General features: G+C 33.8%; 1 protein-coding gene across 1 annotated transcript; it reads right to left on the bottom strand.

Annotated features, from left to right (window-relative positions):
* Nucleotides 1-642: 642 nt before the first annotated feature.
* On the bottom strand, nucleotides 643-2,761 carry LOC123555772 (E3 SUMO-protein ligase ZBED1-like). Its single transcript, XM_045346363.2, has 3 exons — nucleotides 2,692-2,761; nucleotides 930-1,870; nucleotides 643-831 (listed from the first exon to the last, which is right to left on the bottom strand). Exons 1-3 carry the CDS (start codon nucleotides 2,759-2,761, stop codon nucleotides 643-645), a joined length of 1,200 nt encoding a protein of 399 aa, XP_045202298.2.
* Between the last annotated feature and the right edge of the window lie 11,303 nt (nucleotides 2,762-14,064).

The following is a 14,064-nucleotide window of genomic DNA, read 5'->3' on the forward strand; positions in this document are numbered from 1 at the left end:
ACACTTAAGTTGTTAGCTTTTAAGCTTCATAGTTTACAAGAATGTTTTCAAAGTTACCAAAACCTTTCCATGTTTTTTTTTTCAAAAATATGAATGTGTCAACATTATCCGGGGTAAGCCGGCTTCTCTTTTTTGAAACCACTTCCCCAGCAAGTGAAAAAACTCTTGCACTGCTAACACTGCTTGCCTGAACACAAAGAATCTTTCTAGCAACGGCTGCAATGCATGGAAAAACTATTTCATTTCGTTTCCACCATTCCAAAACAGTACATTTTGCATCAGCCTCTTTTAAGCTTGACCCAAAATATCGTGATAACTCTGCATCTAGTACATCTTCACGTGACATTTTTGTTTCTCCAATAAAAACAATATCAGACAACCAGTCCTCTGTATCAGCGGATTTGAACTTTTTTGGTAGGGGTGCTTCAACACTTGTTGATTTTTCTAGTTCTACTGATGAAACTACGGGAATTTCTATGGGAACTTCTGGTAAAGTTGGTAATGAAGGTAAGGGGGGTTCAAGTTCATTAGATGTCACATCTTTTTCTTGTTTAACTTTAACTGCTGGAGGTGGATCTTCCACTAATACATAATTCCTAAGAAGACTTTCAGCTTTTGTTTTCTGATCTGGCATAAATTCAATCATCCTAAAAGTGCAAGGTCCTCTATTTCACTTCTGATTTCCAACTGTTTAGCCATTTTCCTTTTCAAGGATTTAATAATCGCTGGATCATCTGTATTCTCCTTCAGGCCCATTTGAAGTTTCAGGACAACCGGAATGACTTTGTTAATAGTTGGCACTTTTTCGGCACAAACAACCTCGGTAGCTTTCTGGAAGGGTTCAAGAAGCATCACTACTTTTTCAGCGATAAGGTTTCGTCAAAAGTAAATAAACAGTTCTGAAGTGTTGTTCTCGCAGACTTGCTTACACTTTTGTCTGTAGCAACAGCCATAAGAGCTGGAAGCTGCTCTAGAATCCTTTCCAACATTGCCAGGGAGGAGTTCCATCTAGTAGAAACATCTGCTATCAGTTTGTGACCTACTCCTTTAGTTAGAAGAAGCTTCTGTTTTTCGATGAGTTTGTCATTTACACTAGATGAAGTATGGAAGAGAGTTACCAATCGTCTTGCCTTACCCAAAATCCTTGAGACTTCATTTGATCCAGTGAGTGAGTTTTTCACTACTAAGTTAATTCTATGGCCGTAACAACCGAACCGTGGCATATTCAAAAGTGCAAAAGCTTTCTTTTCATTGGCGGCGTTGTCAGTTGTTGCAATACAGTCAGGCAATTGCCATTTAGTCTTAGTTTCAAGAACCGACTCTGAAATTTTCTCTGATGTATGGGATCCCTCCATTTTCACAGTGTTGAGGACAGCCGATTTCAGTTCCCAGTTATGAATATAATGTACTGTAGCTGTATTATAACTCTCTGTCGCAGAACTTGTCCAGCCATCATGAGTTAAACTTAGACCAGTACATTGTTTTATTTCATTTCTAATTTGTTGTTCAATGTCTTCTTTTTTGGCTGAAAGTGATTGCATAAGCGTTTTACGTGATGGAGGTTTGTATCTAGGTTCAAGATTTTTAGTGAAGTCTGTGAAATACTGATTTTCAACCAAACTAGGAGGAAGGACTTTTCCAACTACCAGTTTCATCAATGCTTGATCAATGTTTTGCTTTCTTTCCATGCCAAGTTTAGGAGACTTGGTATTTCCCAAAAGACATGGGAGTGTTAGCTGTTTATGTTCAATGACTGTTTCAGATGTACCTGGCTTGACACCTGATGTACTTGGCCTGACACTGGAAGAGTTGTGATCTTTAGGAAGTGAATGTTCACTCTCAATATGCATCTTAAAATTTGTTGTATTACCTGCAAATATAAGAAAAAAATGGTATATTGTACTGTCTGAAAATATGAACATTTCAAATTATTGAAACTGAGAACTAGGTACTGTTGGGCGTCAAACAGTTTACGGATACCTTCTGCATTTTGTTATACAAATATTGCATTTTACACTTTGTCATGTTGTACTGTGATATCGTATGAAACCTTTTACTTTATTTATCTTAGCAATCTTATTGTTTATACCATCAGTTTACAAGGCTTTTACGTACTCCTGCTTTATATACATACTCTTACACAACTTTACATCACAAGTTTTATTCTTACTTTTTATTTATGAAAAAACGTTCCTTTTAAAATACAAATTTAAGCACCAAGGCACTATACATCTTAAGCTTACTCACAATGTGTTTTTTTTAAAATATATAGCAACATTATTTACATTGTAGTATATACAAATTAACGTAAAATATAGTTTTACACTTTTACATGGACATTGAATGTCACTGAAAATATTTAGTTATGCTTCTGTCTAAGCAAAGTAGCAGTGTGAGCTACCCATGGATGCAGGTTGTGAAAAACCTCATGGCTCTACTGGGACTCAAACCCAGGGCCCTGCTCATCTAACTATTATCAGATAAAAAGCATGGTTCAATCCTATTACTGAATAATGTACACCGGTCAGTGGAACTGGGTAGCTAGTACTGGGACTAGTGGAATTTTGACAGAAAAAAAAATAATCATGCCACAGAAAAAACTAAGTTCTTTCCACTGAAAATACATCATAAACATGGAAATTTCAGGGCATTTTTGTCCTTTTCTCAACAGATAAATTCCCTCGGACATACCGTTATAAAATACGAGATTTATCAAAGCATGCTTTGCAACACATTTTGTTGACGCTATGGACGCCGCCATGTTGACAGTTGTGCCTAAATGTAAGATGTTAAATCAATTTCCATTGGATACTTGCAACAAAATACTAACGTTTGATTGGCGGACCATTTGTCGGCTTACTTCTGTTTTATCCGTTATGAATTCAGTAAGTCTAATATTTCGGATACTTTAAACTTTCGGACAGACACGGGTTCTTTCTAAAATGGGGATAATATAATAGCAAAACATTACACAAACACAGCTCTTGAGTTCCAAAATGAAATGCTGAAGTCTGACGTTAAAATATTGGACGGGAAAATTCATAAGATTCGACTAACCGGTGTTTTTCTATGTCTTTTTACAGAGCCGACAAACGGCGATGTTCATGTTCAAATTGCCTTTCGTCGGTGGTAAATTCTGGTCGATCTTTTGGAATCCAAAGACCTTCCAGACATCAGACTTGGTTTTCGATCCGGGGTGATTAAAAACCTCCGAATATGTATTGCTGTCTGCTAGGGCGGCCATTTTTGCGCGTTTTTCGGAGTTATTTCCCTTCGGAAACCTTCGTTCGTACCCCTGTAGATTCGTACCCGCTATCGGCTCCGAGAAAACATAATCGATTATCGGAATCGGTTGGGCTTTTCTAGCCGTCAATCGATTATACCCGCTAATCGGCCCATCACTAGTATCAACACCAGCAATGTTAATTGAATTTGCAAAAACATTGTAACATGTTTATAGTTTGCTTATATGTCCTGATTTTGTCATAACAATCTATCAGTGCATATTTTTTTTAAACGTTATGATGCTCAGAATGACTGAAACACAATGGAAACATACCCTATTAATATCACAAACAATTGATGACATTGAGTTATTTATAGCATTTTGAAAATTAAAAATCCTTTGAGTTCTGTAGAATAATGTCCTTCTATTCCTTACCAACCGACACAGACAAAGCACAGGGAATGAACTGTTAAAACCAATTATACCTTACCCTCAACAATTTGCTGGTACCCATTATGGTACCCAGCTGGGTCGACTTAGGCAATCGCTATGTCCAAGGACACATCGCAATGGGAGTAGCCAGGAATCAAACCCGGGGCATTCGCCTCCGTAGGAAAGTGTCTTAGCTCTTTCGACCAGTGCGTCATATAGAGAGAATATCTTTACCACATGCTGCCAAATAGAAATACTTATCTGAAAACTGACCCCTTAGGCGTAAAAAATAGTTTGTTTCCGGTATCCCGACCTACCCTAAATTTTTGGCCCGACCCTAAATGTTTTAATAGCCTTGGAGAATTTGTTTTCAACTTTTTAACAAAAACTTGCAAAACTGCACTTTTATGCTTTAAACATGGTCAGTGATGTTAGAAATCAACTTATTGATGCTCTAAAGGCATAACCTCCCTTATTTGTATTCACTTTTTGACACGAAAATAATTTCCGAAAAGTCCCACTTAATAAAAAAAAAATCCCCCCAAAAAATTGCCGACATACCTACCCTAATTTTTAAGCATGTTATCGGAAACAATTTTTACGCCATATTTGACATAAAGCTTGATGTTCGATTTCGATATGTTTTTATTTCATTATTTTGCAATTTACCAAGGCGCTTCTGCTTTCCAGATTATCTATAATTCCTTTTTGTGTAAAATGTAAATGAAGTCTGACTCTACCGAAGGTTTCATAGTTTCTATTAAATGGTGTAGAGACAGAGCGGCAGACGTCTTATACGGTAAGAGGGTTCGATTCCTGTCTTGTGTAGAATTACTTATGGTCTCCGCTAAGCGTATATGGCACAGGTTCTTGAAATCTAGGAGACAGCAGAAACAAAGCAAGCGTATAATATAGTTACAACACTATCTGCAATGTCTATTGTCAACAAATTTTGTTAAATTCGTATATTGAGTTGTCCGAAGTATTCTAATACATAGAACAATTCGACAGACTCTAAACAGTGTGATAGCACATTTGATAACGAACTTTTTATTAATATCTTGAGTGTCTTAAACCATTTCATTCAATGGCAATTGCTCGTTTTGTTGTGCAGTCATGGCCATTATAAATCAATATGAATGAATACGTAATGAGAATTATAGCTTTGTACATCATTAAAGTCTCATGTGTAAACGCCATCGTTCGTCATACAGCAAGAACTAACTAAGTACTTTTTTGTCTCGTGCTTTTTAAACTTTAGTGTGTTTTCCCAAATGCGAATGTATGACAGACACTATGTAACACACGATGACTGATACAGTACTTCAGCACTAAATTGTGTTAGACTAAAGTCAAAATTTGAAGAAGAAAATATAGAAATATCTTTATGAATTGAATAGCTTGCCGGTCATCAGTCATATCTTGGCACTCGGTCCTTCGTGCGTTGGGGGATAGTTTTGACTACTGACTAGCAATTCGTTCAAAGTGTGTACATAATGTATATTATATTTTTGAACTGACACGCCTTAGAAAATTTTCAACAGGCAGACAATGATAAAACGAATTTGAAATAGTTTTTTTCAATTAACTCCAGATAGTTTTCATATTTTAATTTTATTTTAAAACTTTACAATTAATTGAACTTGATATACGGCGAGCAATGCCATCAAATCCTTATTTTCAATGATCGACTTTTTAACATGTACGATGAGAGGTTCCATTACCGTTATTCGATTTATAAGCATATCCGCGACTGTCTATTATTTTGACAAAAAATGCATCTAACATTTCATATTGTTTCATATTGTAATAGAGAAATCTAAATAACTAAATGTTTATTTGTATAGTTGTTTCATCATATACTTAAAACTTTCTCTTTCAAGTAATATATTGTATAACGTATTTTACAAGGTCTTCTAAAACGGTAAGTCATTGGCGTATGGTTTAATCCTAGTGAGGTACAAAAAATAGAATTTTCACGTCTCTTAGCACAATATAGACCACAAATTAACTGATTGGACGAAATTTATCAAAGCTAATTTATTCCACGTTTTTATCATTCTTCTTAGGCAATAAATAAAATCTATAACAAGGCCATTCGGAAGCATAGAACGCAACCAGGCAAATAATTGCAGACTCGATTTGATTGAGTTTATGAAATGCCTAGCTCCTCTCTCTCCGATGTAATAAAATTATTTACGTTCGAGGTCTTTTAAGCCTTTCGGAACGTTTTCTAACCAACAGAATAAACAACTACACAATGACAAAACAGTAGGAGTATAAATAAAAGAGTGTTTGTCATATGAATAAGACGAATTTGATCTTTGCAAAAATATATGCGCGCTTGTCTGCAAGGCAATAAATCATTGTAAAGCAAGTTTGCAGATCTGATAAACGTTTATTTCATTAACAGGCTAGTTTATGAAACAAAATTGAACATTTCTGCACTTCGTCGTACCATATTGATCGGATGCGGTGATAAATAATGTTAACCGTCACTGAAAAAGTCTTTGACGAAGCGTTTGATATTAGATTTCAAGGACACAAGTGGATAGCTCTGTCTGAGACGAATTCAGCGGCGTAAATGTCTCAAATTTTTCAAAATGGCATTTAGCGCACTATAAGCGTAAATCGACGAACTGTTTATGACAGAATCTATGCGAACACGAACAATGGTTGGCTAAAATTATTTTGGTAGAGTCGGGTAAATATTTTGTCAAGTACAATGATCTTTTTAACTTAAAAATGATACTTTACACTCAGGGACTTTATAAACACCCTGGCTATGCATTTGGAAAATTTTATCCAAGAAGGTTTTCGTTGTTTATATATATATATATATATATATATATATATATATAGAAAAAATAAACAACATTACATGAGTAACATTATATTTGCCTACCGGTTTCGTTTATACTCATCAGGGCAAATAATACAATATATGAAATAAGTATAATAAATAAGAATATTAAGGTATCCGATCCACAAATAAGCATGTTCTATATAACAATGCCATTAAAATATATCAAAAATATATCAAATATTGATGCCTGGTAACCTCATATAATTTTGGTATCACTTGAAAGTGTACTGTCTACTGAAAAAGAAAATATAAATTGCATGACAAAATATATTAAAGAATATTTATTTTTTTACTTAATAGTTTTCAATGATACTTCAACAGAAGTCCAGTTATTACAGTGTAAGATTTATCATTTCGCAGTCAAGAAACATGACTGTACATAGTGATTCGAGCGTATTATTTATGGTCATCTTATTTACTAATTCTTGTTCAGCAGACACACCACCACTTTCAATTAATATCAAAAGAACATGGGGTCACAAGGCATCGAAATGTTACCTATTTGTGGATCGGATATCTTAGGAGGCACTAAACAGTTTTCAGCTGTTAGTGTCGAATTGGCCAGCGTCAAATTTACCAATAAGAGGCAATTTACGGATGGATTGAAGTGGATATTTAAAGTTTTAAATAATAATAATTGCTAGAATTGAAGTTTCAGCAGCTGGAATTGAGTTATTTAAAGAAAATCAGTTTAGTAGCCTTGATCTTGATAGTATGACGTAATGACTTGCAGGTGCGTATACATGCTTAAAGTGGGGTTGTCATTTTAGCAGGGAGCTCAAGAAAACTGGAATAATGAAAAAAAAAAAACGGTACGGATGGCACATATATTTGAGCTTATTTTCAGATTTTACAGTGTTACCGGAGTATGGAACAGTGTAGCAGTTGGGGCTATCATTTGCAGGGAATTTTCTACAGCGATTTGAAAATTGGCAAATTTAGCTTTTTTCGTAATCAGTTTCCGCGACCGGGAGAGCACGAAATTCAGGTCTTGAAAACAGAAAACAAGATATTAGAGATGTATTTCAGATGGTTTGTAACGATAGACGTACATGTTAATGTTGCAACATCTTTATTTCAGGTGTGTGATTAGAGGCTTTTGTGTGAGGTTTTGAAAGTTGGGTAGGCTACTCTAGGCCAAGAAGCTCAGAAAACTGTTTACTGCCTCCTTGAGGTTGTATTTGTCTTTGCTAAACGAAGCGCAACTACCGCTTATGAAGCTCATATTCAGGTAAGGTTTATTCGGATATACAGAGATTCGGTTGTTGTCGCCTGATAAGAATATCGAATATTTATAGAAGTCGTTACACCTTTAAAAGAACAACAAGTTGATCAGTTTGTTCAATTATAAAAAAGGATAATAAATTTTACGTTGCAACACGCCATTTTAGGTGTCGTTGACGCCATTCTAGTTGACGTTGACGTAATTTTAAACGTGCATGCCGTGGTGTCAAACGCGGAACCCTAGATCCGCAGTCTTTCTGGTATAATTCGGGATAAGATCGGGATATTTTGATAAAAATGTTGTTCATGAGTTTGTTACCGACTTCAACATTTTTTTTTAAATGTGTACTGTGGATTTAGCATAACGTGAATTACAGCACCAGCTACCCGTGCACAGGCGATAACAGTTACGCTTATCACAAAAGAAACCACATCTCGGATCAGATTTAATGATAAATGAATATAAAATATACTTGAATACATGTTGCAAGAATAAAGCCATTGCTATATATGGATGAGGCGTTTTTAAAGTCCTTGAGTGTAATTGTAACTTTAGACATATAAAATGGTTCAGTTGATATAAAATAAAACACTCCAAACGAAGTAAATCGCACAAGATGATAATGATTGTGTATAGTTTTATTTCACTATTCTAACATGGACAAAGCATACACATTTTAATGCACATTAATACAAACTAAAACAACTAATCAACATTTGTTTACTTATAAGGTTTCATCAATCTGATATCGTTGGTTCGAAAGTGTCAGTATCGAGTATATTCAAGCTAACATTTTTAAACAATACAAAAGGGAAAAAAGTATTTAGCAGTGTTAGTTCAGAGGTAAAAGATACAAATAAGAGTATAATTTAATACTCACGTCTATTGGTCTGACAAGACAATGACTTGTCAGTAAATAAGATTTATTTTCTAATTCAATCACTCATATTCAATTATAAACATATTTATATGATCTTCCCTTCTAAATGTTTAATACTGTACTAAGAATACAGTTATCAGGTCTGCATTTAATCATTGCTTCAGGTCTTAATTGATTGACCTGTTCATTTTTGTTAATAACAATTTTCACCCATCTTTTGAAAAACATTTGTAAGTTAACTTTGAAACAAACAGTGTACTTGATTTCTTTAAAAACTGGCGATAAAAAACATATTTGATAAATTTCGTAGAACTATCTATTTTATAATATAGTCATTGTAATGTCATGTCATCGCGGGTAAGGTTCGTACCATTGTAAAGGAATTGAAGTAGTGAATAATGACTTCAAAATATAGATATTTATAATTGAGACAGTTTACATGGAGTAAAAGCGTGACAAACGCTTTTCGATTTTCATCGTAAAAAGTAGTAAAAACAACAAGTTCTCATGTGTTTCCGTAATATAAAGTTTGTCAGTAATTAATTTTTAAAGCCTTCTTAGGAATAAAGCATTTATTTCGAGATATCTAAAAATATATATTTTTTTGTTGTCGAACGATCTGGAGGCATGCTGCTTTAAGTAACCTTACTTTAAAATAAATAAAGAACGGCGCGCTGTGGATGTCCAATGACAATTGAATGACATAAGGTAAACGGTTAGATTCAAATTTAATCTAATAAATAATACATTGTGGTCATTACAATCCAAAGAAAAAGTATTGTAATTCTTTCTGACTTTTACCTGAAACTTAGCCTTTGCTACGGTCTACAAGTAGAGCGAAATTATTAACAGCCAATTTATATTAAAGTTTTCGTTATCTTAAAATGAGATTTGCAATGAAGACAATCACTGTTTAATGCTCAGATAAGTAATTTATCATGTACATATCGATGACTTAAACCAACATTCTCTGGAAGTTATAAGCAATAAAAGGCTACATAATTAATTTGCAACGATAACTTCTACTATGGGAAAAGGATACATGTTTCGTTTTTATGAAGTTTGAAAATGAATTACATGAAAAGCTATGACATTGCGTAAACATGAAACGCTAAAAAACATGAATTAGTGATATAAACATGTAAATGCTCTATGACTGGCCTGGGAAATCCGGTCTGAACCACTGCGTCAAGAAGTTATTGATATAAAAAGTACTTGTATGTGATTTGACGAAAGAATGGAATTTTCATTCTGTATTCTTACATACAAACGGAGCATATCAAACATTATCTGTCTTCATACTATACTACTGTTTTGTCAATGATAATATAGACTAAATACTGCTGCTTCAAACAAACATTCATTTTAAACAATTCAACACATTACTAATATTCTTTTTTTACCCACAAGGTATGACGTCACTATAGGGAACATACTACTATATAACTGTTTGGTATAATTCTTTCTCATTTCCCCCTTCAGCTTCATTGTCACTTGTCCTCTTCTACCTGGTAGTCTGTTCCCTTTATTTCGCCGTTCAACAGTAAATAGTTCATCATTTCGTGACCTTCAGCATCACTATATATATGTCCTTCCACACCATCCACATCGAAAAACAGGTCAACGTCATATCCTTTGTCGGTAATGTAGCTCTGAAACATGTTTTAAGGCTAATCACAAAAACAAAGAAATATTTGATAAACGAACAACATCACCAACAATCTTACATCTTCTGCCGTACTGTGCCGTGCGATGGATACTTATAATAATGTCAAAACGTTGACCCCCCTTAAAATCAATGCCATTTGTAAAGAAATAAATATAGGATATTTGTTGGTTTCAGTGTAAGATCTAAATATATTTCATCGTGTGAACACTATAATTTAATATTTTCAGGTGTGGCGCAGCCACTCGTGAAAATGTAAATTATGGTGTTCACGAGTGAAATATTTTTCGATCTTACATTGAAACAAACAAATTTCCTTTCTATTTTATGTATTTTCAATATTTTTAAACAAATTATATCCATTTTACCCGCATGACGTCACGTGCATTGCATCATGACGTCATAATTTCATGACATCATGATATCTATGCAGAAAAACTGTCAAATTGTTCTATGACGTTTCCAGATTTCTTTTAGATTTTATTACGGGGGAACGTATATATTTATGATCCTATAAGTGTTTTGCAAGGAATTTACAATTATATATAATTCATATTCATTCGCATTTAGGTATAGTTCCGTAGCTTCTACCACTGAAAAATAAAATTGATATTTTCACTGTTTGAAGCAGTGAAAATATCAACTCCTCTAAAAAGCATAAAATAAAAATAAACAATTACTGAAAACTAAGTTCCATCTAGGTATGTGAAATTTCAGCACTGGGACGTTATTGAAAATGTATCAAAACGAAGATATGTAAGAGTTCTTCGAAAACAGTTAGTTTTTAATGGCGTTGAACTGTCCGAAATTATGCCCCCTTTATGCAGTTCTTTTCCGACATTAAATGTTTGCATCAGTAAACTGACAATTGTTTTATAGAGTAATATACACGTTTTTATGTGCTGTTCAATTTTCATGTGAAACAACCCATTCTTTCTATGATCTGGTGTTCTTTGATTTTTTCTCTTAAAATGTAAGGCTAGGCGTTAATGAAATATATAAATACAATAATATCCACTAAAACATAGAAACATATTCTGGAAACGTTACTGTAAAATGACTTCCTAATATATATTTTACAAGACATTTTCTTACATATATTGTGACTTTTGCTACTGGTATGTACAATATGTAGATATGGGGAGCATGCAGAATTTATTTCTTTTCATTCAAGCCATTATCTGACCCAATAGAAGAAATACAACATTAACCCTTATTAATGCTATTTTGAAAATAAGATAAACTCTGCTTCAAGTTTCCAAAATCCTACTACATCCTTTTAAGATAAGCTAAAGTTAGCGTTTGTCCTGTATACCTATAGACAGGGACCATCCATATCAACAATAACATGGCGGATTGATTTTCAATGTACCATTAGGACTTTTCCACTGCATTACAGCCTTTTATCGACAGCTGATTTCTTTTAATCGGTGATAAAAAAGAATTAACCAGACGTTCATTGAAATTTCCAGGATGAATCAATATGCAACACATTAGTAATATCGGTGAAAGACTTAAAACAATTTTACTGACGTAATTATGCTAGCTAGTATTAAAAAAAAAACAAAGAGATTATATCAATCTTTCTTGCCAGATTCAAGAAGGATTAACATTTATCAGGTGATTGGTCGTTTCAGGTTGCAACGACATTGAAAGGAAATTAGAGACGTTATTACAGTTACTAGGCAATATCAGATTTTCTTTGTATACCCTTTTCCTTCTCAAGCGTTTCCGAGCCTACTAATTATCACACTGACACATGTAATGCTGTAACTGATTACCGTACGGGTATGTTGTATGGGTATGTTGGAATAGGAGTGAAAAAATACCAACTAATGTACCAGCTTCCTATGAGAACTAGGAAGAAAACCTCCGCCTTTATCAGAAGAATAAATATGATTTGATACTGGATTAAAATATCAAGACAAAATGAATCTTCTCTTCACAAAATAATTTAAGTGTTGTGGAAGAATGATACTGATATTAATTGCATTTATGATATTAAGTTCTGGCCAGGCTTTTCAGCTTAAAACCTACCTCCAATTTCATGATTTTTATCTACATGTATATGGAATAAACAATTGGATATTGAGATCCTTCCCAAATCTATCAAACAAAAAAAGAATATAATAAAGGTCTACAAAAGGTGAACTCAAAGATCAATAACTCTACTCGTTTACAGTCGCATAGTAAGTGTGAATTTGAAATACAAAAGTATTTAATTGTTTTGACAAATAAAGATATATATTTGCTTTATCAAGATTTAGAACATTCACTGAAACTGGAAGATAATAGGACTATTATAACAGTAGGTCGATCTGGGATGCTGTATTCGGCACGAATGGATTTTTGCCAGATCGGATCTCACGAGGCGCGCAAGCCTCGGGAAATAGTTCTTGATTATTGATTTTGACTGTTGACCGGCAAGTCATTCAATAAGTGTATACTATGTGCGAAATATTATGCGCCCATATTATAGTACACTCAAATTAGTCCTGTATACATATGTGCTTCTAGTGGTAAACAATGAAATTTCTTCGCACGTTCCACGTTTTTCACGTAACGTGGAAAAAAACAAGAAAATACTAATAGTTTTAATAACATCATGTATATGAACAAGACTTTAGAATAGATTATATTCCAACATCTTTTCTGCAAATTGTAAGACTTCTACCTGTAACATTAAATATTAGGCATGAAAGCGGTACATTTACATTCACCATGTTTTTGTATAAAAGAGAGTACGTGTCGAGAAACAACCCCTGACTTAATCATATGTGCTGATTTCTAATGACTATGTTGGATATTTTCTGTCATCAAGTTATACAGTCAAGTGTAAAAAGTGTGGTTTGCTCTGTGAAAATCAGACGATACATCTTGTTTGCTTTTGCTCTAAAAATGAGAGACATATGCCTATACTATGGGATTCAATCATAGATACATGCGGACTACTATTCTCAATGTCTCCCGAGGCTCAGACTTGGTTCATTATACAGCTTTCGGCAGACAATGATGGGCTGATATTTCACAATTATAGAGTTGCAAAGGTTCTGCAAAGGATGATTAAGTAAATTGCCATACGTTGGTTAATGGTTGATAGGGAAATTATAGGCTGTTATGCAATATTGAATTGCCTCATTGTATAAAATTGTAAACTGATTTACCATTTGAGGTTAATAGCTGTATTCAGTTATTATTATTATTCTTTTTGTCAAAATAGTAAGTAGTTTATTTTTAATAAAATAAAGAAATAGGATTATGATAGGAATATGAAGGCCTATTTTATTATTATCATTGGAGCAGCCGCGTTAATGCTGGTTTCTGTCTACATTACTTAACAAGTAAATATTACCTTAACCTATATTTATTTACCTTGTACTTCAGTTTGTTTCCGGATGTTCGATTTATCGTTAAGACACCAAATTTCATTAAGTAGAAGGTGATTATCGCACTTACTAGTATAATTATTCATATGTCCACACTGCTTTGGCGCCTAGTCCTTTCACTTTTACTTATTAGGCTGTCCATTTTACAGTGTATTCTTACTGCTAGTCTTTACAACACTAAACCAATTCACCCGGTCTTACTTTCGACTTAAGATTGTCGGTAAATGAGTGACTTGTAGCGATAATTGCCTTTCTTTATTTAAATGCGGGTTTTTGCATGTAAGATTCCAATGTGTTTTTCATGTACTGTAATTAATGATTGTACATGCATGTTTGATTTCCTGTCGATTGTATGTATATATGTCTTCTTTAGCTTTCAACTT

The sequence above is a fragment of the Mercenaria mercenaria genome, chromosome 7, assembly GCF_021730395.1.
Source record: "Mercenaria mercenaria strain notata chromosome 7, MADL_Memer_1, whole genome shotgun sequence".
In the NCBI taxonomy this organism is placed as follows: domain Eukaryota; kingdom Metazoa; phylum Mollusca; class Bivalvia; order Venerida; family Veneridae; genus Mercenaria; species Mercenaria mercenaria.